The 27,189-nt window shown below is 35.3% G+C and overlaps 1 protein-coding gene across 1 annotated transcript; it reads left to right on the forward strand.

Moving 5' to 3' along the window:
• The first annotated feature begins 1,265 nt into the window (after positions 1-1,265).
• Positions 1,266-27,155, forward strand: LOC112013861 (DNA (cytosine-5)-methyltransferase CMT2). Its single transcript, XM_065778557.1, is given in 25 exon segments — positions 1,266-1,874; positions 2,269-2,303; positions 2,401-2,495; positions 2,619-2,770; positions 4,448-4,482; positions 4,621-4,723; positions 4,926-5,030; positions 5,119-5,238; positions 5,356-5,449; positions 8,334-8,542; positions 8,647-8,712; positions 8,804-9,049; positions 11,061-11,119; positions 11,204-11,270; positions 11,371-11,700; positions 14,258-14,326; positions 14,410-14,496; positions 14,576-14,663; positions 24,339-24,454; positions 24,532-24,633; positions 25,863-25,906; positions 25,987-26,022; positions 26,024-26,054; positions 26,135-26,238; positions 26,696-27,155. Coding segments are annotated over 25 exon segments (2,898 nt in total). The 5' UTR covers positions 1,266-1,544; the 3' UTR covers positions 26,871-27,155.
• Positions 27,156-27,189: the final 34 nt, after the last annotated feature.

Genomic DNA, 27,189 nt, shown 5'->3' on the forward strand with positions numbered 1-27,189 from the left:
CAAAATAGGAATATGAAAGTGTAATGATTAAAAGTTTTTTATGCAATTTTTTTTATTTAAAAAATATAGGAATAAATAGTTTGATTAATCTAAGAAAGAAAAGTGCTACTAGAGACGGTATAGAATATGTTCCATCTTTTGTATTTCATTTTATATTACATGTTGTGGTATTCTATTTTTTAAAATCATTTCTTATTGAAATATTCCTTTCCTTTTTAGCTACCTTAACATGGTATGTCATTGCATAATTTCTCCTTCAAAAAATACATTCATCTTATAAAATTGAGTGATCTGAAAAACACAAAAAATTTCACACTCTTTTTATAAGGGTTGATATGATGATAAATTGTAATTAGAATAACATTATTTTCACATGAGCTAATTACTGATATCATTTTTATTAATAACGATCAAAATATATCACGTGAAAAAATTTGTATCTTCAAAGTTATTATACAAAATTTATATATGAAATTTTTTTAGTTTACGTTGCATTAACAAAGTAAGATTTACATTGCAGACTAAATAAATGTGTACAATATTATACATGCATTTGCAAAAAAATGTACAACATTACATATATTTATTTAGTCTATAATGTAAGATTGACATTGCTAGTACAAATGTAAATCTATAACTATCCTTTATATATTTAGCCTCGATCCCAAGTAGGTAATTGGTACCATTGGGCTTATAATTGCAGGTACCACGGACTAACACACCGTTCTATCACGATTATCAATCACAAATACTCCCCTTTAGAATGGACATCAATTACCTGGGCTATTTTTTTTTTTTTTTTTTTTTATGCGTACATAATACAAGGATTTTTTCTTTTCTTTTTGCAGTAGAAATGTAGAATGTAAAAGGTTAATTTTTCCGGTACAGTTTGGGGAACCTAACATTGTAAACTGAAAAGTGTTGACAGATACATGACTCCCTGTCGGAGTGAGATTGAGCACATACAAATGGGTTGTGTTAATTAATTTAATTGATAACTCTTTGCACAAATACAATACATGTTTTGAACTTTCTAATTCAAAAAAAAGCAGTGGGGACAAAAATTCCCGCCACAAAAAAGTGTGTATCGACTGTAATGACTCACCACACCACTCCTCCACTCCACTAGTGTAAGTAAAAAAGTCCTTGTTTTAGACATAATAGAACAAAAAAAAAGGCACCCAAATTACCAGTGTACGAAAAACATGCTACCAACCCATAAGTGTAAGCAAGCCAGGCCTCTATCTCACCCAATCATGTCACGGACACAGAGAGAGAGAGAGAGAGAGAGAGAGAGCACCCTCTCGGGCCTCGTGTCAGCATCAGCTATCAGCAGTGGCGCTGCACGCTCCTATTCTATTCTATAAAATCAAAATTCAAAACATCCACAGAGTATTCTCTTACACATTTCAGATTCAGACGCGCACTCACTCTCACTCTCACTCTCACTCTCACTCGTGATGTCTGTTTGAATAAGTCTATTTTTAAGATTCGGATTTGGAATTGGAATCTCTCTCAAATTCCAAATCGCAAAGCAAGCAAAAATGTCTTCCTCTCCAAAATCCAAATCCGAATCTTTGCATCTGATTTCGCTTGAGGAGAGCAACAGCGATCCGGTGCCTTCCTCTCCAAAAGTCAATAATGATAATGTAGCTAAGAAAACTACTTCAATTATGCAATGCGAGGTGGTCAGGAGGAGGTCGCCGAGGCTGTCTCCGTCTCCGTCTCCGTCTCAGGGTTTCAGAAGGTCGCCCAGATTGAGTTCCGATGGGGGCAGTTTGGGAATGTCCGAAAAGTCACCACCGCCGAGACGACGCTCTTCCACTTCCAGATTCGCTTCGCCTCAAAATGCTAGATCAACCAACCGCCTCAAGGTATTTTTATTGTGAAATGAAATGGGATACCTTATTCACTCACTCACTCACTCACACTAGATAGACGATGAAGCTCTATAGCATTTAACACCTGAATGAGAACGAATCTTCTCGAGTAATAAGTATTGTTTACGAATAGGTACATCACCAAATTCCTCCTTTTTCAAATAAAATTAGCTTTCGAACACAAAACTTGGTGCCCACTACTGTCTCACCTTATTACATGTTATGCATGTTCCTATTTATGCAGAAGTTCCCTTTGAGCTAGAGCTCATTGGGACATAGTCCACAACTTTTTTCATGCTACTTCAATGTTTATTACTGCTATTGTAGGCTAATATTTTACTCCCTTTTAATTTATTGGTTTCTGAGTATGGGTTTATGGATTTGACAGAGCAAAAAACCAGAAGGTCAGAGCTTAACATTAAAGTGAGTGAAAATCTGCTGACATGGCTTTTCGTGGTGTATGTTGTCTACTTACATTTCAATTCCACTTATGTTGCTAATTTAGGTTTGTCTTTTTTAGTGCCAATCAAGAAGAAGAAGAAGAAGAAGTTGTTTTGAAAGTTGACTCTACTTCCAGTGGATTTTCTAGATTAGATGAGCTGCCTTCCAACATGAGTATACCCTCTTCTGGAAAATTTAATTTGGATGAAAATTACTTGAAACAATCTCTGAGAGAAGCAACATCTTTGTCTGAGGATGAAAATGGAAAAAATGAATGTTCTTTTGTTGATTCGACAGAGTCAGGTGAGAACCGGTGTTCAAAGAGATTTAAGGCCACAGCTTCTTTAGAGGAGAAACGCAAAAAGGCCAAAAATATGTCTTCCTTTATTGGTGATCCAATTCCTGATGATGAAGCTCAAGAAAGGTGGCGTTGGCGTTATGAAATGAAGGTCATTATCGAATTTTTATTTGCGATGATTTTACTTGACCAGTTGGCATTGAATTTGTACTTATCTTTCACTGATGGCTACATATATTAGTCAGTTCTACCCCTTTTTGGTTGCTGTCTGTATGTATTGTGGCTATACTCAAACACCAGATACTTTAAATTTGGTTCCAACTTCCAATGCTTTTTACATATTTCAAATTGTGTCAAAACTCTTTCAGATATGTTGAACTTGAATGTATAATTTAAGTATTTAACCAAGTCATTTTCATGTATAGTTTAAACTTTTTACATCAATTTCTGAGCATTAATCATTTATTTTTGTTAATGTATTTTTTATCTTTTAAATTGTGTCCAAGGGATGTTTTTATTAATTTCTGTGTGATTTAAATGGTTGTAGACCCATTTATACACAAAAGGTTGGTCCCTATAATCCAACTCTAACAAATTGTTTGAATTTAGGGATAGCATGATGTTCTTGATTCTGAAACTCTTTAGATTGTAGCACGCCTAGGTGGTTATTCTTTATCCTTGATATTGTGTATGACTGAATAACTACTTTAGGTAGTCCCTTCATCATTTTATATTTAAAATTCTGGATCTATAATGTTCCACTAATAATTTTGGCAGAGCGTTTGTATACTTTCTGTATACTTGATGTGTTGTTACTAAAATTTTTATTTTTATGGAAATAAAGCCAAATATAAAAAGAGTGTTTTTAACTTTACAACAGAGTTGAGATACAAGTCCTCATTAAAGTTCTCTAGTTTGTTGTCTATAATTTATTCTGGACTCTCTGATTCATCTGCAATTATTATAGCTTTGATTGAATATAATGCTCTATATCTTGGTAAGTTGGTATTTGTATAGAATCATTTTTTGTTACTAATAAAAGTCTGATACTCTGATGTGATTTAGTCCCCTCCTAAATTGAATATATTGGCTATCATTTACCATTAAAATAACTGTGAAGATAATTTTATTTGCTACATATTTTCACATTTTTTGATATTCTATATTTAAATACTATCCTTAGTTCTGCAATATGTGCAATGGTATGGGTAACATGCAATTTTATATTATTTTAAGAAAAGGCGAAGGTAATATGGGAGATTGAACTTTCAAATTTGGAAAGATGCATGTATTTATGGGCAACCTAGAAAGAAAAAGGTTATCATCTATTGTGAGCCGGAAGGAGTTTACTTTGTTAGCAAAATATAATTTGTGTAATTTAAGACTTCCAGAAAAAGATGAGAAAGAAATTAACTGGAACATTCATCTAGCAGTTGATGCTATTATGGTAATTGTCACAATGATGGCTGATGCTAAATGGTTTTATGTTCTCTGATTGCATCATTTAGGTGCTCACAATGCATTGACCAGAAAAAGGTTCCTCCTGGTAAATCATTCGTGAAATTTAAGAGATCTTATTCCCAGTTGTTATAATCCTTCCTACTTATTAATATGCATCGAAACCTTGTCTAATTGTTTTGTTCCCTTTTCCCATGTGACTAGTTGATTTGTATTCTATTGAGTGATGGCATGGTTCATAATTTTTTGGCTGTGGGGTGTAACATTCACTGTTTTTGTCTGAATTGATATTTTATCTTGAATTCACCATATTAAAGCATTTGACATTTTACTTCTAAAATTTTGATTGCGTTTTTATTCTCAATTGCAGAGTCAAAGATCTAATAGTCATCACTTAAACTTTGAGTGAGTAATAACCACAAGCTTATCTCGTTGGTTTTGTTTTGTTTTTTTGGTTTTTTTATTTATTTATTTTGGGTTGGTTGTATTTCATGTATTTTTTTTCTCTATTTTTTCTTTTTTAATGCTATGCATGTTTGGCAGTGAGGAAGAAGAAGATAAGATAATTTGGAATGTGCAATGCCATTATGCTCACGCTAAAATTGACAATTGCATATTCAGCCTTGGAGATTGTGCATATATAATGGTAAAAGAACTTTTATTTTATTTTTTATTTATTCAATTCAGCTTTTGTATCTTTGTTTTCTTTTGTTGTCACTACAAATTATCACTTTGCACATTGTTTAAAGATGATTCTTTTCTTTGATCAAAAAAAGAAAAAAAAAAGTGTGCCACTTCTTAAGTTCACTTCTGGATATTTTGATTTATATGCAAAACACTTGTTACAGGGTGATGGTGGGCAAAAACATGTAGGTAGGATCTTGGAATTTTTCAAAACAACTGATGGAGAACATTATTTCAGAGTCCAGTGGTTTTACAGAGTTGAAGACACAGTGAGTATTAAAATTGTGTTGAATAAAACTTGTTCTTTTCAATAATTTGTTATCCTTTTTTTTTTTTACATTTCTTTTTTTGGCTCAGGTTATCCAAGATGAGGGTGGATTTCATGACAAGAGGCGTCTGTTCTACTCTACAATAATGAATGATAATTTGCTGGATTGTATTATTTCAAAAGTCACTGTTAAGCAAATAACACCTAAGGTACACATCAAGCTTGTCTGCTAGCCTTTTCTATTAAATATTATTTTTTGAAAGAAAAATATAGCTTGGATCTTATATTGTTGAATTCTTTTGATGTGTTTTGTGCCTTTGTTACAGGTAGGTTTAAGATCGAACTCTATTCCGAGGATTGACTTCTATTATGATATGGAGTACTGTGTTGATTATTCCACATTTCGCTCTTTGGTAATTGGTAAGTAGGTTAATGTTCTTGAATGATAACGATTATTTGTTTAACGTTTGCTTTTGCAAACATTGCCTATGTGGATAGTGCGAACTCTTTGATGGCAGTAGAAGACCTTTTTTGAAAACAAATTGCTTAAGTATCAGGTTTGCTCTAGTGAGAAGTCATGTTGTCATTTGCAGGGTGAAGGAGGAGGGGGTGGGGGGAGATCATGATGACATTAGAAGATTTTTTTTTTTATAAATTTTTTATACACATTCTTAAATTATCAAGTTTTGGTCCAATGAGAAGTCATATGGTACTGGGTTTAGTTGATAAAAAGAATGGGGAATAGGAAGAGAGGGAGAGAATGTGTCCATCTATTGGGGGAAAACATTACACGACATGACACAATTAATAAAAGTCTGGTGGTAGATGGCAGTTTCAGTGTAGCATGCGCCATGCGGATACAATAGCTGTTAGTTTTCCCCTTCTCTCCCCAACTTTATTGCTATTAGAACTTGTTCATTGATCTTTGTTAGTTGGGGAATTGGCTTATTGGTGTAGACGCCTGATTAATATTGAATGATTCTATTGGTACAAATTATAAAGGTCATACCTAGTGCACAAAACTTCCACTCTTGCATTGGTCTAGATCATGAATTCCATAATATTAACCGGAAGCAATGGTACTTGAATTTCCCAACAATAGATGGAACAATTCATGTCTTTGTGTAGTTAAAGTTACTGCTGCATTGTTGTTTCCTTGATTGCAGAAAAATTATTGTTTGGATGTTTTGTAGAGGCTCATAATTAGATCTCTTAAGATGATGTGAGACTAACTTTTGGGTCAACTTATGCTGTTGTATTGAAGAAACAACAAAAGGAAGATGTGGGAGAAAATATTATAATAAAAATTAGAATTTCTCTAGTAATGGAAATTGAATAGAAAGCTAGATTAGACAGAGGCATGGTAAGTCTTATTCGCTTTCAAGAGTTCAGACCTCTTCACCTCTTCCCATGCATTTGGGTTTGGCCTAGTTGCTGGACAAGGTACTGAAACCTAATAATCAATTACATTATAAATAAATAAACACTCTTTGCTTATCAATATAGGAGTTAGTATTCTGCCCAATCGCAAATTCTAGTACACTTCTCATTACCTTTTTCATAATAATTGGGAGTTAAGAGAGAAGGGAGGTGAAAGCACAAGGGTTTAGAAGAAATGAGAAGGATGAATTTGATTGTATAGAAGAGAAGAAAGATCAACGGGGGGCTAGTGTTCAAACAAGCCTCAAGGGCCGTACAAGTTAAGTATTTGGAAATTTATTAAGATGGGTTGGGAGGGTTTTCACCAGCATACAAGCTTCAAGGTTGGCGATGGTTCTTCTATCAGATTTTGGCTTGAGTTGTGGTGTGATGGACCTCCTCTGCAAGATAGATTCCTATAATTGTTTAATATTGCATGAGACAAAGATGCTTCGTTGGGGGATCACTTGATACATGTTGTAGACTCTTACCACTAGGATATTTTCCTTGTCAAACTAGTTCATGATTGGGGTCTGGAGTCTATACCCTCCTTTGTCTTGGAATGTTTTTGAGGTAAGATCTTATTTTAAGATGTTACATTCCACACCCACTCTTTTTTTTCTTGCAGTAGTATGCGGACACCGAAAATTCCCTCTAGGGTCAGCTTTCTCACTTGACAACAGCTTTGTGGAAAATCTAAATTGTTGACAACCTTAGGAAGCGTTGAGTAATTATTGTCAACTGGTGTTGTATTTGTAAGGGGGGAGGGGGGACTACTGATCACCCGCTCCTCCATTTATAAGGGGTTTAGTGGGTTATGCCAAAGGCTGTTACCAAGCTAGCAAGGCAATTTTGATAAGAGCCATAATGTGGCACTTTGGAGTATGATCCCCTATTGCCTAATGTGGGACATTTGGTGAGAGCAGAATGCCAGGACATTTGAAAGATGTGAAACCTCTATTTCTGACCTTAAGCTTTTATTCCTCAAAACTTTGTTTGAGTGGGTAAATGATTCCGGCTCCTCTTTTAATTCTTTGCTTGAGATGATTGATATTGGTGTACCTGCTGTACACTTCTTTTGTACATGGCTATGCTTTCTTTTCCCTTTTAGTAATTAATTATTTACTTATTAAAAAGAAGAGAAATAAGATGAAAATCACTTATTCTATTATTGATCCCTACCGTTAAGAATTTTATTTTTTACCTATAAAAAAAATTAAAATGTGATTCCTTGTGGGGCCTATTTAGAAATGTATTTACTTATGGATATATTCATAATTACAAACACAACATTAAGTTGTTAAGCATTTATGTCTCCATCCATATCTGCCCATTGGTTTGGGGGATTGGCTAGACTTGGAGAGATTGAAAGTCGGCCAAAAAGCCCCCTCCCCTCCCCAAAAAAATCCTTTCTCTGTCCGCTTTTTTTCTCAATCAAAGGATTATTCCTATCCCTGAGCTTTTTCCTTTCCTTTTTCCCCCTCCACCTAATTGGAGTGTTAATTCCCATTCCATTCCATTTATCATCCCACTTAAATACACATGAAGGCCTTCAATTTATTATGCAATTTGTTCATTTTATTTCTTTCAATATTAAAATGTTCAAAAAGATGTTTGCTGAAACATCTCTAGGATAAAAAGGACCATTTGCAGTGCACAAGGCTCATTGTCATATGACCTACTTTGTTCATAGGATCCATAAAATCTGACCAATACTGTGCTATATTTTTTAAGTATCTGATATTCTTTATTTTACCTCAAAAGTTTGAGAACAGACATCTATATCTAGTTCATTTTGTATAACTCCTAGCCTTCCAAGCTAACGATTGGGACTGAAGACTAAGATCTCATATATTAATGTAGTCAAATTTCTTATTTGCTTCAGATAATTCTGTTAAGAGTCACAATGTATCATCATCACCTGATGGCATTAAGTCTGTCCATACAATGGCCACCAGAACTTTCTTGGAGAATGTACCCAATTGTGAAACACATGGAGCTGACTTAGCACTATTAGATCTTTTTTCTGGTTGTGGTGGAATGTCAACTGGATTGTGCCTTGGTGCCAAACTTTCTGGTGTTAATCTTGCAGCGGTACTTTCTGTAAAAAAATTTGTTTCATTTCCATGCATTTCATACTAATTAGATGCCTTATTTTATCTTTTATAACTTATCTTATTTTCTTTCCCCTACTATAGAGATGGGCCCTTGATTGTGATAAATCTGCATGTAAAAGTTTGAAACTCAATCATCCAGATACACACGTGAGTAAACTTTATCTATTACTAGATTTCAACATAATATGATTAAGTCTTTTGGAGGTATTACAAAATATTTTTATGCCTAATTATATAGGTCAGGAATGAAACTGCTGAGGATTTTCTAGAACTATTGAAGGAATGGGAAAAGCTATGTAGACGTTATAAGGTCAGTGATGTAGGAAGAACACGTCAATCAAGGGCTGAGACCTTAAGATCACACAAAAGTGATGAAAATTCTAGTGACGATGAGTTTTCCCCTGGTGAATATGAAGTTTCTAGACTAGTTGATATTTGCTATGGTAAACCCAATAGGAAAGGCAAGCGTGGATTACATTTTAAGGTAAACGATGTTCTCTCTTTTGTGGAAAATTCCATCTGGTGACAGTATTTGAGAGTTATCTGTTTTTTTTACTTGGTATTTATAATAAAAAGCTTGTCATTCATATTGTGCCCTTTGGCTAAAGCCTAAATGTGACCAATGGAACTTTTGCTATGGTTGTTCTTAAGCATTGTTCAATGATCATATAAGCTAATAGTATTATTGTTGATATTTAAATAATTCGCAACATTGCATTTACTAGATCGATGAGTAGTAGAAACAAATACAACATATGGTATTAGAAATAGATATTTAGAGCGTTCCACATCAGCCTCTATAGAATTTTAGCTAAACTAAGTAACTAACCCAATAAACTCCACTCTTGCTATTTTAACAAACAGAAACCTACATTAGCACAATTTTTATTTTTCTACTATATTTAAATATTATATTTCACTCTTTAAAAATGAATAAATATATTTTTTAATCTCTTCCCTGCCCCCTTTCACATTAACACCATTGTGACGCCTCAACTTAGACTCGATTTGTGAGCTTTGCAATTTTTCTTCATGGATCTGGAACCTATGCAAGCTATTGAGTATCCCTTAGGCACTGATTTAGGCTTTGGAGAGAGAGAGAGAGAGAGGGTGACGGTTTGGGTTTAAGTCAGTTAGGTTGAACCGATTTAGAGCAATTAAATAGAGAGTGTGGGTAAAGAGAGAAAGGAGTAGTGAGTACAAGAGCCACTGCTAGCGATGGTGGCATTGGCTGTTAAAAGGAGCATGGGTCTTGGCTAGAAAGATTCGGACGGAGAGAGAGGGTGAGCAAGGAGAGAGTGAGAAAAAGGAGGGGGGGGGTTGAGTTGACGATCTTTATTGGTGGTGGTGGCTTTGATGGAGGTTTGAAGAAGTCACAAATACATGTGAGAGAGAGAGAGAGAGAGAGATATTAGTTTTGTTGATGAACAGTACATTAGTAAGAGTTTTGAGGTATTGTTCATTGCTAAAATTTTTTTGGCAGTTTATCGAGCCTGATGCCGGGGCGTTTTTTAGTTTGTCATGTAAAATTTTAGCTAAAAATACCCTTTGTTGAGGTTGGTATGAGTGCTCTAAGTAATCATAACAACTTATAGTCCAATCAAAATTTTTGTTATGGAAATATTTGTTCTTTTTTATGGCTTATTTATTCCTCTATGCTGAGTGGTGAGGGCTAATAATCTGACTTGAAGTTGATTAAGACTGATGTGTTTGATGTGCGCTCCTACTATAAGCTGTTGTCTGGCCCTCAAATTAATGTGTTTCTTTGGGAGTGCATTTGGTGTGCAAAGATGCCTAAATGGGGGTCTCTCTTTATGGACATCAGCTAGGGGTTGGATACTCAACATTGATAATCTAGTTGATAGAGGTCAGTTCCCGGTTAATAGGTGTTGCTTGTGTTGTTGTGGTGGGGAATTTGTCGATCATCTTCTACTCCATTATAAGTTTTCTTGTGCTTTATGGAGTGCAGTTTTTTGGGTGTTTGGGATTCAGTGGGTAATGTCGAAAAATGGTTAGCTCTCTTCTTTTTGCTTGAAGAAATTGGTTTGGAAAGCACCTGTCAACTATATGGAATATGGTTCTGATATGTTTAATGTGGTTAGTTTGGCAAAAACATAATACTCGCACCTTTGAGGGCAATGAGAGACCCTTAGACCTCTTAAAATCTCCTCTTTGGTACCTTGTTTCAATGGGTTTGTATGTATTGTATTTCAATTTCTGAATTCTTACAATCTACAAGCTTTAGTTCTTGAACTTGTTGTATTTGTTTCTTGTTCAGAGTGTTCTCCATTGTGAACACAGTGTTCAGTTTCTTCAATAAAAGTCTTATTACCTATCTAGGAAAAAAACAAAAAAAGTCCAGGCAAAATAACTATATGAAAGGTGTAGCCATAATTTTACTTGAATTGTGTCTTGAATTATTTTTATATTCATTGTCTCTTGTTTGATATTGTAGTTTGGTGAAGATGATTTTCTTCTCTTAGCTGTTTCGTTAGGTGCATTGGAAGGGTTATAGTGCAAGTGAAGACACATGGGAACCAATAGAAGCATTAAGGTATTACTCTCTGTGACCAAAGATTTCTCTCTCTCTCTCTCTCTCAACTTGTTGCTCAATGCATGCATAACTGTATTTTCTCAGTAATTGCCAAGAAAGGATACAGGATTTTATTCAGAATGGGCTGAAATTGAAAATCTTGCCACTGCCAGTAAGTAGATTCAACTGATTGTATGATCCGGCAAAATTCCATAAGAGTTTACATTATTTATTTCCTTTGTACCACATCCTAATTTATAAATTAATTCCAGGGTGATGTTGATGTTATTTGTGGGGGTCCTCCTTGCCAAGGAATAAGTGGTTATAATCGGTTTAGAAACATTGATTCCCCATTAGCTGATGATAGAAATCGTCAAATTGTAGTCTTCATGGATATAGTGGAATTTTTAAAGCCCAAGTTTGTCTTGATGGAAAATGTCATTGACATTTTGAGATTTGACAAGGCTTCTCTTGGGAGATATGCATTAAGCCGTTTGGTACGTATGAATTACCAAGCAAGGCTTGGAACAATTGCTGCCGGCTGTTTTGGTCTTCCGCAATTTCGCTTGCGTGTTTTCTTGTGGGGTGCTCACCCTAGTGAGGTGAATTATCTTTATTTCTTGTTTCTTTTGAATTGAGAATATATTTTTTATGAAACATTTGTGAGATTACTATAATTGTTGTTATCATTGGTATTGTTGTAGTATCTACATACATGTCCCTATATCAACTGTCCACTTAATTCTTTGTGTTAGGGTTTGCCTATAATAGGGGGGTTGCATTTGATTGTAATCATCCATTGAACATTAAAAAAGAATAATTGCTACATGAATTGTAATATATTGTTAGTATTTTTTTTTTATAAGTAAGAAAGATGTATATTCAAGAAGTTGCTTTATGCAAAAAGGGCACAAAGCAAACCAAAGTTTACAAAAAAGAGAAAAACAAAATAACAAAGAATAAAATTAAGTATGAAGGAGAGAACTAAGGAACAAAGGGAGATAATCACTAGATGTGAGTCCCCAAACCCTAGACCAATAAAAAAGAGAACCAGTAAAAGAAGCAAGCAATTGGTCTCCGGAGCTTTCCATGTCCTCAAAAGTACGCCAATTACGCCCTTCCAAATACACATTAAACACAATGGAATTAAATTCCAAATGTTAGAAGAGTGCTTCTCCAACCAATTCCATCAACCAAAAAGAATATCTGCAACCAATCTTGGTAAGACCCATGAAATACCAAAAGATCTAAAAGTAAAGCTCCACAACTAATAAGCCTTTTCATAATGAAGTAGCAAATGATCCAGTATCTCCCCACTACAATGACACATAATGCACTAGTCAACAAAATCAAAACCCTTACTTCACAAATTATCACCCGTACAGAACAAATTATCACCCGTAAGAATCTTATCCCAAGCTACAGTCCAAACAAAGAAAGAAACACGCCGAGGTACCTTAACCTTCCAAATACCTTTCTAAGGAAAGACAATGGGCGAAGAACCTCGCAACTCATTATAAAACGAACAGATGTCAAAATCCCCATTTTTTGTCAACTTTCATCTCATACGGTCTCCATTATTTGTTGAAGGTATATTGGATTCCAAGGTATGAAGGAACTCCTCCACTACATTCACCTCCTAATCATTTGGATCATGAATGAAATGAATATTCCAACTTCTCCGAGCCCCAGCCCTCTGCCATGCCAGAGAAGAGTCTACAGAGGTCTTTCTATTAGTAGCAATCTCATACAAAATTAGGAAAGTCAGTTGGAGAGGTATATCCCCACACCACCGATCTTTCCAAAATTTCACTCTATTCTCCACCCCTGCCTCAAACTAAGAATTTCTACTAAAAGCCTCCCAACCCATCCGGATACTTTTTCACAAACCACACCCATGTACACCCCTACCCAACTTGGAGGTCCAGCCCCCCACTCTTCCCCAAACTTTAAAGTTACAACCCTTCTCCAAAGCCGTCTCCTCAACCCCAAAACGCCATTGCCATTTCCCTAGTAAGGCTTTATTGAAAGTAGTTAGTTTCCTTACTCCTAAACCACCATTGGCCATAGGTGCACACACTTTATTCCATTCTACCAAATGTGTCTTGCAGTCACCCCAGAAAAAATCCTTTTGCAACTTCTCAATTTTGTTAGCCATATGAGTAGGGATGGTAAAAAGAGATAAAAAATTAGTAGGAAGGCTAGATAACGTATTCTTAAGCAATATTAATCTACTACCTTTTGACCAATACAAACTTTTCCACCTGGCCAACTTCCGCTCAATTTTTTCCAAAATAGGATTCCAAATAGTAGGTGACTTATGAGAAGCCCCCAGTAGCATGCCAAGAAAAGACATAGGCAAAGTCCCAACCCTACAACCCAAAATCTCTGTTGAGGCATACATGTTATTAACCTCCCCTATTGGAACCATTTCACTTGTACGCATGTAAACCTTCAAGCCTGCCACAGTCTGAAAACAAAGTAGTAACATCTAAACATGTAAAGATCTGATCCACATTTGCATCACAAAAAAGAATGAGAGATCCATACCATGTAGGTGCACTCTTACGCATCTTCCCTATTGTTCAACGTGGTTTCTTTGAAGGGGAAGAAATAGTAGGTGTTTTGAATATAATGAGATATCCATACTAGACCTCAAGTTATTTCTCTTTAGAACTCTATTGGATTAGTTGTCTGCTTTGCGAAACCAATCATTTTCTTCTTTTCTTGATTCTTGTAATTTTTGTACTTGATTTGTTGACCCTTGTGCACTCCCTGTGTACTAGGTGTCCCTTTTTTGATATCAATAAAACTTATTACTTATCCAGAAAAAAAAAAGTTGCGAAACACATTCCCCTCCACCCTTCTACCATCAACCCTGAAACAATGAAGTAAGCCGGCACCCTCAACTTTCTTCAGCACCCTATTGAAAACCTCCATCATAACCAAAAACAACTTAGGAGAAGCAGATTCCTTTGTCTCATTCTCCTCAAGCTTCCAAAAAAATCAGCTGGAGACCATTGACCAAGTGCTGTTATATCATTGGACAAGGTGGTCTTATATCATTCAAAAATTTATTGTCAGGCCAGTAAATGGCTTCATTTCCATGAGGTAAATACACAAGCAGTTGATTCTTCTTCTCTTCTTCACTTCTTGCAGAAACTACCCCAATTTCCGCTTCCAACACACGATGTGATTGTTAGATATTGGCCTCCACCTGAGTTTGAGGTAATGTTCTACAGTACATTAAAACATTTACTCTTGTATTTTTATTTATTAATTCATTAATTTTTTTACCTTTTCTTGTGCAGCGCAATACTGTTGCTTTGGATGAAGACCAACCTCGTGTTCTAGAAAAGGCACTTGTTCTTCAAGATGCCATCTCTGATCTTCCACAGGTATTCACATAATATTTTATTTGCATGCCTTTTGCTTTTATGCAATTCAACTTGATATTAAACTAATTTGCTGTTATAGGTAACAAGCTTTGAAACTCGTGAAGAAATGTCATACCAAAAACCTCCAGAAACTGATTTTCAAAGATATATAAGGTCAACTAGATACGGTAATATTAACATCCTTCAAATGTTAAATGTGGAGCTAATTTTGGAAGTGTTTGTATACTTCATTTATGTGAATTGCCTGTTTTGCATAGCCATTTGGGTTTGGCTACTTACGGTAGTCTTGTTGCTGCGTGAATTTTCTATTTCTTTAAGATTCCAAATGGATATATTTTTTTCTTGTTCTTTTTTTTCTAGCTATTTTTTGGGTTAGACAAGAACATATGATATCATGCTTAAAATTATCATAGGTGTTAAATCACGATTGTCCAAAAAGTTTAAACTATTGAAATATGGTAAATTTAATCATTTAACCACACAATCCTAACACTTCCTCTCACATGCAGGCCAAAACTACCTTTTAATAGGTGAGGCCCAACATGTGGGAATTTAAATGGGAGGTAGAGTGGAAGAGACATGGATTGAATTCAAGACCTCATGCTTTGATATACCATGTTAAATTATCGATTGTCCCAAAAGTTTAAGCTATTGGGATATAGTAAATTTAATTATTTAGCCACAATTCTAACAATAGGGATTTTTGGACATTGGTAATTTGCATCTTCTAGAAATCACAACTAAGCTGGGGTTCAATTAAAATAGCCTAGTGGTAATGGCATCCTCTGTGATGTTATATATTTGTGGTTTCAACCCCACCTCCCTTCCCACTATCTACCTATAAAAAAGGGAATCACAAATAAGGCCATTATTTTAGATGTACTTGTGAGCTTTGACTTAGGTAGTGCAGAGTTGAATAATTACTGCGTATTTGAAAAGCTTAAGTTACTAAGAATTGTGAACTGATATTGATTTAATTACTGCTTGTTGAAAAAGATTAACCTTAATCCTTTAATTTTATTAGTTGTGTTTAAAATATGAAAATTTTGGTTAAGAGAGAAGAGGAAATGAAAAATAGAGAGAGAGAGAGAGAGAGAGAGAGAGAGAGAGAGAGAGAGACAAGGAGAAGAAAGAAAAGAAGGTTTACGGCTTAATGTATGGACCCCTAACCTTAGCATGTATTTATCTTACAAAAATATGGCAAAATAACAAGAAGAGCCTTGTATTAATATAACAAACAAAAATAAAATATAATAACATAAAATAAACAACAACCTCAACATCAATAATTCCCTCATGCTTGAGCATATAGATCAAACATGCCCAGCTTGTAGGATGATCATTGAAAGGAGGTACTGCTGGTGGAAATTGGTGAAAAGGAAGGCTGTTTTAGAAAGCTAAGAGGGTGTTTGGTTTAGCCAAAACTTTGACTCAAAACTCAATTTCCATCACCCAATTCTCAAAATCCATACCCCACCACAATTCAGCTTGTTTGATTTTCTTCTCATAACTCAATTTCCATCACTCAAAACTCAAAAAACTAAGTTTGAGTGATGAAAATTGAGAATAAGTTTTGGTTGTTTTTGGGTTATGGAAAATGAGTTAAGGTGGCATTTTTGTAATTGTCAGCAACATATGGGACCCACTTCTTTGTATTGTTCACATCAAGTCAGACTTGCCTTTACTTTCTCTCCCCCAATGGCTCTTTGGTCTGGTTCAGACTGCCTTAACTCCAGACTTAGCTAATTTCTTTCTTTCCCTTCCTCTGCTTTCCTTATCCAAAACTCCCACAAATTCTCTCAAAATATTTGCTCTGAAGCTGTCCTCTTGCATCCTCAATTTAAAAGGCTGAAATATGACTCATGCTTCAACAAACTGCTTCTAAATGTAAAATTGGGGGAAGCATATGAACAACCAAAAGTTACAAGTCTTACATCATATTTGTTATTATAAATAAACAAATGACAGTAGATGAAACAGAAATGAATCCAGTAGATGTGCTGAAGAAAAACAGAACAATGTATTGGCACCATAAGCACAGGAAAGAACAAAAAGAAGTATAGCATTCACACTTTAAACTAGTCAATTTAGAGTGAAAAACCCACAAGAAAAAGTTTTTGTAAGCAATTTCCGATCCGTATTGTCTATTTTCCACAAGGAAGACATAGGATGAATGTTAATGCCATAAGAGATCATAATTGGGACTGGGTTGTAGCTCTGAACTTCAAACAACAAAATTAATCAATGCGTTGTTCAATCGCTCGAGTAAGAGATGGTAAACATCCATGGTTGTCACATGACAAAAAACATATCTTGTAGTGGGCGATGCCACGGCTACTTCTCTTCTTTTTGCATGGGAGAATTTTATGGGGTTACACTATTTTTCGGTTTGGATTATGGTGCCAGCTTGTTTGATGTGGTTGATTTGGAAGGAACGTAATACCCGCATTTTTGAGGATGATGAGAAATTTGCTGATTTTTTGAAGTCTTTGCTAGTTGGGACTTTGTTTGGGTGGTCTCGTATTTGGGGTTTTAGACAGTGTATTTCTGTTTTTGATTTTGTGAAATCTGTTTTTGTTTCTGTTTGATTTGTTTGTATTTGTTCCTAGTACTTTGTTCATCATCGTGAACGTGTTGTACTTCTTTTAATGAAAATGTCTATAACCTATCAAAAAAAAAAAAAAAAAGCTGCTAAGTTAGTTACAAGAACCTACCATGTGATTGCCCAAAGCCTAACAAAATTCTCTAACTAACAGATAGGCTATTGCACTTATCACTAACAATCTCATCAACTAACTAACTTTTTGTTACTAGTAAAAGGAACTACTTATCATATAATGAAAGCACTAGTAAACAACTAGCTTTAAAAACGAACTGCATTAGTGCTGTCCCTATTTGGAACACACTTGTCCTTACGTGTGGCTAGTTGTAAGATGATCTAGTGCATGGTAGGGTAGCAGGTGATGCACATTGAAACTTTTGGAGACGTGCATATGATTTAGTAGTTCCATTGATCTGCATTCTTGTTAGTTGTTGTATCAAGCTGCTGCATCATGCTAGAGATTAAGGACTACTGCTACTTTGTGTCAAGGCTGCAAGTGTAAGCAGCCATGTAGATGCTCTTGCATCCAACCTTCTTCATTTTGACTGTCGGTGTGGGGCTAGCTTTCCCCTTCTCTGGTTGCAATGTGTAATGATGTCCTTTCTTGTATAATCTGAACGTGTTTCTCCTTCCACCCAGAATGGTTTGATATGGACATGGTATTTCATGCCCAAGTAAGAGATGGTAAACATCCATGGTTGTCACATGACAAAGAACATATCTTGAAAGTCGTTAATTAATAACACTAAGCACTTTCTTGAATCTCTAACTTCACCTCCTTTCTTGAAGCAAGATAGTTTTTGTGGTTGGGGTTGGTCTTGATTCTTCGATTCAAGATTGTTAAAAACTTCTTGTGACTCCATATCCTCGCAACTGCTTCTAAGCCACTCATCATCCTCTATTTGCAAGATGTTTGTTAATAATGATAAATCCTCTTCTTCCTCTATGTGAGCATCTACTTCTTCTTCTATGTATTGATCATATACGGGTGCTTGAATGCATTCCCCTCCTTTATTGTCTTCAATTACCAATACTCTATCACACATTTCTTGTTTTTCTTTATATTGATTATACACGGGTGCATTCATCAGCATATCTTTTTTGGGTGCTACAATGGTCTTATCAAGGTTTATAGCTATAACTTCTTCTTTGCATGTATTGGCTACCTTTGATGAGTCAGATGCTGCATTAACAGAAAAACACTTTGCTGCATTTCCCTTATCATTCTTTTTTTGTCAAGAATCATTTCTGTTGATAGCTTGCATATAGTTGAAAGGCAGAAATTGATTTTGCAATTTCTTCTTCATTTTGAACCATTCTTGGATATTTCCTTTGCCCCTACTAAGTCTCTGAACTTGGAGTTGTTCCTTCCAGGCTGAAGCTCTGCATCTCAGCTTGTAGAGACCAACCTCACCTTCTTGGAATCTTGGACTTCATAGTACTCTAAGATCTTCTCAATTTGATTCAATGTCCATAAATTCTTCAGGATTCAGGCTCCCTTGGAATTTTGGAAGGTCAACTTTGATGTTTGGCTCTTGTCTCTTTGAGGAACTTGCAAATGCACAAGACCTGGCCTTGGTTCTTGCATAGGCACTTGCTATTTTCCTCTCACAGGTTGGCCAAATGGGTTATTGAAGTTGTTGCTATCAGCATCAGCATCTTCAGATTTTTCACCATCATTTTTAGGATTATGATGTTAGTTTCTTCTCACTTCCTTTGTCAAGGCAGCAAGCTGCCCCCTTAGCAGCTTCACAGTCAGCTCCGATTCACCTAGGGTTCTCCTTGGTTTGGTTGCGGCTATTGCTTGGGATGAACCGTTACCTCAGAGGTTCATGTGCTGTAGAAGCTTTCTTGTTCCTTCTATCTATACTACTAGTGTCATCTACACAAATCCTTAGGCTCACCTGGTAGAGGATAAGAAAATGAGTGCAAGGATTGAATCTTGCATAGGCTATGCTGTAGAATAGAAAGGACAAGAAAGAACTTGAATTCCCAAATGGATCTCAAGCTCTGATACCAAATTATGATGGAGTAAACTGGTGAAAAGGAAGCTATTTTACAAAACTAAGTTACGTAGAGAAAAGAAGGAATGAACTAGCTCTTCAAGAGAGTCACTCTTGGAATAAAGGTCTGTTTGGATACCGCTTATTTTGCTAAAACTGAAAACTTATTACTGAAAGTACTATAGATAAATGTAAAAGTTAGTTGAAATAGTACAGCAGAACTCATGAATAATACCAAAAAGTGCAGTAGGACCATAAATAATAGCAAAAATAAAATGAATAGTAAAATAATTCTAATTTTTTTTTATAAGTAAAATAATTCTAATTTTTCATTGGTATCCAAACCCACACTCAGTGTCTAAACTGCAATAGGGGGCAAGATCTAAACTAAATTGAGATGTGCCGTACAATAGGTCTTCAAATAGTCAACATCATAAGTCTCTCTGAATACTCTCCAGCAACTGACTGCTCCTTAAGGCACTCAATAGAACCATTAGGGAGGCACTTGATAGTGTAAACCCAACGACAACCTACTCAATTTTGAGCCTTAGAAAAATGAATCAAATGTGCAAGAAAAAAAATTTTAAAATAGAAGATTTATGGACGTCTTCGTTGGGGACACCAAAGGTATTAGTTGATCCATAAGACTCTTGGTCGATGATTCAAGAGTTTGTGTATGATTAATGTTGGCCTATGTCTAGAGGAATAATGTAATTTATATTACCAAAGTAATAGTTCAATAATTACTCAATTATGGGCCCTAGAAAAATAAAGCTTTAAATGATGCAAGCAATTTGAGAGAGACTACATATATTTTAGAGTGAGCAAACATGTAAAAGGAAATTTTACTACTCATAATTACCAAGAACAATTAGCAAAACAAATTTGAACAAGCCAAACTTGAGCAACATAATGTCTGATGTGAGATTTCCAACTTGAAGTAAGTTTGAAGTAAAAGTAGGAATTATTGTCTCAAATGAATCTTAGAATTTAATTTCTCTTTTACTTAAAGAAAATTTAATGTTGATAGTCTCACGTCAAACATTATGTTGCTCAAGTCTAGCTTGCTTAAATTAGATTTGCAACTTGTTTCTTGGTTATTGACTTAGGTGCTACTGATCATATGACCTGTACCTCAAGTTTCTCTTTGAGCTAGAACACTCTAGTAATCTTCCCAATGTTGCATTGGCAAATGTCCCAATCCCTAAGATTTTTGGTTTGCGTACTATCAATCTCATTCCTATTCTCTCCTTGTCTTCAGTCCTATATGTTGCTAGGTTTCCCTTAAGTCACATGTTGAATAATAAACTTACAAATTTCTTAATTGCATTGTAATTTTATTACCTACTCATTGTATCTTTCAAGATCTTGTGATAGGGAGGAAGATTGGTGGTCATCATGAGGCTGGTGGACTTTATTACTTGGATCAGTGTGGTTCTTCAAATTTAGTGGCTTCTTAGTCGTCTATTACAACCTTATCGGAGTAAAAAAAAAAAAAAATAAAGCAGTATTATTTATTAAAAAAAAATTCACTTCGGGTTAACAATGATGACCACAAAGTAGCTAGAATGCAAACAAATCATATAAGAAATTGGAGTCCTTGAACTTTAGAATAGAAAGTCAAAGAAAGTACGAAATAACAAAGACTTCAAATGTTCAATGGGCCGCTCCATATCCTCTAGATGCTGCTATTTTTTCCCTTCCTCACAATCCACATCAAACATAATGGAGTAAGATTCCAAACCTTTGAATAGTGCCTCCCGTACCAATTCTGCAAACCAAGTAAAGATCAGTCACAGCCGATGACATTACGCATTGAAGCAAAAGACGGACTACTGCTTCTCCATGACACTGTCACATGCAGCACCAGTCTACCAGATAGAAACCCATCTTAACAAGATTATTGATGGTCACCAAGTACTTTTCTAAGGGCATGGGGACACACTTGACCACGAAAATCCTTAAAAAAGGAATGAACATCAAACTTACTGCTCCCATTAATGCACGTCCTCAACCTATCAACCCCCAACCCCTTACCCCCTAGGCATTTGGGAGTATATCAGGTCTAGGATGGAGTTCAAAGACTCCTACTCCCGATCATGAAAGTCTTGAAGAAGACATACATTCCAACTTCTAGCTCCCCCATTCAATTGATGATTCAAAGAAGTAAACATAGAGGCATCTCTATTTGTTGCACATAGGTCAAGATACAAATCCTTCAAGGGAAGGTTCCCACAACACCAATCGTGTCAAAACCTTAGACGTGTGCAATCACCAACCTTAAAGGATACATGCGGGAAGAAGCTATCCCACCCTGCACTAATGCTTTGCCAAAGATTGCATCCATGCACTTTTCTATTTGACTTGGTAGTCCATCCACCCCTGTCAACCCCATACTTCAATGCAATCATATGTCGCCACAAACGAGTTTTGTCATTGCCGAAATGTCATAACCATTTCCTTAGTAAAGCCTGATTAAAACTCCCTATTTTTCCTAATCCCCCAACTGCCTATCTCTGCAGGTAGGCAAACATTATCCCGTGCCACCAATGGAAATTTAAACACATTCTTCATGGCACACTGAATTCTATCCAATCTACTTGCTAGACATGGCAATGGTAAATAATGAGAGGAAATATGTTGGTAGGCTCGAAAGCATACTCTTTAACAAGGTAAGCTTCCCACCCTTGGAAAAGTATAGCCTCTTTCAATTGGATATATATATATATATATATATTTTTTTTTTTTTTAATTTTTAATTTTTTATACTAATGCAATTCTCTTTGATATCAAAATAGTCACCCACGTATAAAAGGAGTATACAACTAAGGAACATATAATCACTCACACGCATTACATGAATTTGACACATTGATAACGTAACATAAGATAGTCTAGGTAAAACTGACATTGAATTCAACAAAGTTCTAAAGAAAAATAACTTGAGATTGGTATAATCCTTTCTATATCCTTGAAATTCCGATGGTTTCTCTCCTTAATATACACCACATCAAGCAATGTAGGGCCGCCATACACAAATACCATTTTGATGTCATTGAAAATAACTTGGCCAACAACCTCGCAACTCCCCAATAGTCTTTGGCATCACCAACAAACTATAAATAAACCCAATACAATAGACCACAATTCTATAGTAATAGGACAATGTAGTAAAAGCTACAAATAAACCCAATACATAGACCACAATTCTATAGTAATAGGACAATGTAGTAAAAGCTGGTCAGCTGATTCTTGCATTTACACATATAACACCAATTCAATAGCCAAACTCTATTTTTCCGTAAATTGTCAATTGTCAAGAAATTCCCTAAAGCTACAATCCAAATAACAAAAGCAACTCGAAAAGGAATCTTTCATTTCTATATGCTCTTCCAAGGGAAAGATTGTTCACCATTGCCAGGTAGGACCCTGTAGTAATTGCTTACTGTAAATCCCTTGTTCTTATCTGGTTTAGGCACAATTTATCTTGCCGACTTCCTTTTACTGATGCCCCATAAATCCTCTGCATGAAATTGATATCCCAATGGAGCACCCTATGTGTGTATTGCATGAGATTTGCTGCATTGGCCTACTTCTCATGGCAAATCTTGAATAACTCAGGAAAGCATGTATAGCAAGCGAATTCTCCTTGCACCAATGATCTTGCCAAGTCTTCACTCTAGATTCATCCCCTACTTCAAATTGGAGATAGCTTGACAAAGTAGGCCAACCTCGTTTGATATAGTTCCATAAAATCACCCCATATGAACCAGACACTGAATTATTACATCGGCCAGGCCATCTGCAACCAAAAACACATCCACCAACAACTAAAAATTAGGAACCTCTCCCCCAAGCCAATAGAGTTCCATTTTCTTTGAAATAGGATTTCACATGTTGCCTGAAAATGGGCCCCAAAAGGCATCTCCAATACTACATGAATTTTGTTGGCCTCCCTCCTACTAATGATTTTATCCAATACTATACCTTTGCTAATAACTTACTCGCTACACACACAAGGCTGATAGGCCTAAAATCCCTTGTATGAGGGGATTATTCTTTTTTGGGAATTAATGCCAAAAAGGAAGCATTAATGGATTTTTCAAAGACCCCATCTCTATGAAAATTTGCAAAGAAAACCACAACATCCCTTTCCACCACCCTCCAACACTTTTGGAAAAACGTTGCGGTAAACCCATTCAGACTTGGAGCTTTGTCACTGTTCATCTCCTTCAAAACATGAATGCGTCTTCTTTGGTGAATTATTTGTCTAAAAGAAGCCTATCATTCTCATCAATACTTGGAAAATCTAACCCATTCACCATAGGTATCCAATTTTTATTTCATGGTACAAGGTCCCTAAATTGCACCACTTGATCCTGAACCTCCAATTCATCCTCATACAGCACACTATCTACCTCCATGCCTCTCACATGATTTCTACATGGTATCAGAGCAGGAGATCCTATTGTTAGAATTATGGTTAAGTGATTAAACTTATCATTTCCTAATAGTTTTTGGGATAATTGGTAATTTAACATGGTATCAGAGCAGGAGATCTTGAGTTCGATCCCTGTCTTTATTTTACCTCCCAATTAAAATATTAAATTCCCACTTGTTGGACTCTCACTTATTAAGGGGAAGTTTAGGCCCACAAGTGTGGGGAGTGTTAGAATTATAGTTAAATGATTAAACTTACCATTTCCTAATAGTTTAAACTTTTGGGACAATCGGTAATTTAACACCTATCTATGAAAGAATTTGGTATTACAATTCTGCCTGTTTTAACCATATATCTCAAGACTTTTGGAAGAGTAGTAATTTAATCATCCAAAATTCCAAGTGGCCTAATTTATTTAAGTTAAAGTAATTCGCAATGATTGATTTACATTTAGAATGGGAAATGTATTGACATCCACTTTCTCACTTTGTGCTTTGTTAAATATGTCCCAAACTTTTCCATTCATTTGAACATTTGCAGATCATTTGATCAAAGTCACGCTAGTAATTGCCCTTTAGAGGACTTCTCTCCATTGGCATATTTTGTCCCAATTATGTATGTTTTAACTTTTTTTTTTTTGTCTCTTTTACCGTTTTATGTAAACAGTTACTAATTTGGTTTTGCATATGGATTAATATATATTCATCTTAGTTACATATTCTGTCCTCATTATTTCATATGAAACTATGTTTATGACTATTCTTTACACTATTTTCTCTTTTGTTTTGTTCTGCAGAGATGACTGGCTCGACATTAGATGACTCTAAAATAAAACAATTACTCTATGACCATCGGTCTTACCCGTTGGGTGAAGATGATTACCTACGTGTTTGCCAAATACCAAAAAGAAAAGTCTGATACATCTAAACTTTCCATTGATATCTGATGCTTGAGCCTATCTATTGTTTCTAACTTTTTAGAACTTTTAGGGAGCAAATTTTCGGGACCTTCCTGGTGTAGTTGTAGGAACTGACAATGTGGTTCGGCGGGATGCAACAGAACAACCACTTTTGCCATCTGGAAAGCCATTGGTGAGTGTTTATTATCTTTAATGAAATTTATATAGCATGTAATAGTATAATTTGAATTTGACTCTCTTCTGTGAGTATGTGTGGCAAGATAAAGCAGCAAAAGTAGTAAATTCAAATCAATGATAAAGATTCTCTCCAATCCAAAATAAATATAATAAATAATTAAGAATTGGATTCGATAACTATCTACACAGTGTTTCCTATGTAACGTTAACTTTGTTTAGAAAATTTGTAGAAAATTGCCTTTTTTTTTGCCTGAATTTTGCGTGGGCAAGATCTGAACTGAAGAGCTACAAAAAATCCCACCCGAACTATAGGCCACTTGAACTAATGTCCAATTGGCAGAAAATTGCAAATGTTGTTGCTTTTCTGCTTGTTGGTTGTACTTGAGTCATTGTTACATTGAACATTTGGAAGAATTTAGCATTTGGAAACCTTATTTACCTTGCTTTCGTTCCTTAGTTCTCCAGCAATTGCTTCACATGCCAGCTATTTTGGTGACATCTCAAGGTTGTTTTACTGGAGATCTTGAGTTTATCATATTTTGGGCATTAGAAGGAAGGAATGCGATTGCAATAATTATTTTTCCCCTTATTAAATAACATTATTCCTTTCCTTATGGTTTTTTATATTTTATTTATTTTTCTTTCTCAATCTCTTCTTGTCCTTCAACAAAACCATGTATAAGCAATCGGAAAGTTCATTTTAGCTACCGTTTCCTGAAAATTGATCTTACATATATCCATAATGAAAAATATATTTCTTTTAAGATAATATAACTTTGAAACTATAGTCATTAAACATACTTTTCCCAGTGAAGATATGAAGATAATTCATCTCAAAGGGTCTAGGTAAAATTCTGGGGACGCATTGAGAGTTGCTGTCTTGTTTGTTGGAGGAAACTAGAATGTATTCTGAAGAGTTGCTTAACTATTGGGATTATCAGTAAAAAAAGCCTTGTCTATTTAACAAATCATTTTGAATTATTTGATTTTCTTGATTTTGAGTGTTTTTAGTCATAATATCTCATAAAATTTGTTTAAGAAGTGAAGGAAAAGAAAACCCTGTAAGGGCTTGGGTGTACTGAAAGGATCTGACATTTTTCACAGTAACTGAAGCAGGCTGAAAGTGCATTGTGAAATGGATGCATTTTATGTTCGTTTTCTGTAACATCTGTTCAGAATAGAAAGGTAGTTATTGTGATTAAATATTGTTTTATTTTCTTTTAGGTACCAGATTATGCCTTTACCTTTGAGCAAGGGAGGTCCAAAAGGTTAGATGCTTTCTCTGGTAGCCTCTATGATATCTTGTATGGTAATTTTTGTTATTTTGATATTGTCGGATTACATGTAGGCCATTTGCAAGGTTATGGTGGGATGAGACAGTCCCACTGTAATAACTTTCCAAGTTGTCACAATCAGGTCTGCATCACAGCTCTGGTCCATTTTGTAATGGAATTACATGTTTAGGATATTGCTTTAAGCTATTAAAACCATTGCAGGCAGCATTACATCCAGAACAGGACCGAATCCTCACTATAAGGGAATATGCAAGGTTGCAAGGCTTTCCTGATTATTATAGATTCTGTGGCACAATTAAAGAAAGGTGTGAAAATTTATGTGCATTAATTTGCAATGATTATTTATTTATTTATTATTTGAGAAGATGGCTATTCATGTTATAGTTGACTTGAAAGTGAAAATGAATAATATCACTGCTGTCACGATGAGTTTTCCAATTCAAAATCAGGCTTATTGGCAACATCAATAATATAACATGTAACTTGAAATATTATTACTGTATTTTAATAAAAGGGCATAAGAAAAAAGGAATTCTATGGCCCAACAAAGTTGTTGAAAGTTCAGTGCAGGTATGCATTCTCAAAGTGCAGATCTTAAATTAGCCTAAAACTTTTTTGGTTAGTATTATTAATTTTGATTGCGTGTAATGTAGACCTAAGATTTTTTTTTTTTTGTATCAAATTTCTTTTTATCTCCTTCATGCATTATGCATATGTTCTGTAGTAAACTTGGTGTCATTAGTCTTCTTGTACTTTATACAGGTACTGTCAGATTGGAAATGCAGTTGCTGTTCCTGTTGCACGAGCCTTAGGATATGCCATGGGATTAGCATTTCGAAAGCTAATTGGGGATGAACCACTCATGACTCTTCCCCCAAATTTCTCTCATTCTAATTATCATCAATTGGTGAAGTCCCTATCTGATGAGAGTCTCTAGCATTCACTCTTTACCCTCTTCCTTAGACCTTAAAAATTGTGCCATTTTTTATTCATTAACCTTGAATCTTTGTTTTGTAATTTGCGGAATTGTTTTAAAAAATTTTCTTGCTGAGCCCTATTGTTGTTCATTGATGTAAACTGGTTCCGGCAAGGCATCCTCCATTCGCTTTCAATTTAAATATGGTGAAATGCTTGATTGTGTATCACCATAAACATTGTTATTTGAGAAACTTAATCTAAATGGAAGATGCGAATAAAGCCACTTAGGTACAAATTTGTCACCTGCCTAGAGATTTGGATGTTGAAATCATTTACTT

Source organism: Quercus suber, unplaced genomic scaffold (genome assembly GCF_002906115.3).
Source record: "Quercus suber isolate HL8 unplaced genomic scaffold, Cork oak 2.0 scaffold_186, whole genome shotgun sequence".
NCBI classification, from domain to species: Eukaryota; Viridiplantae; Streptophyta; class Magnoliopsida; order Fagales; family Fagaceae; genus Quercus; species Quercus suber.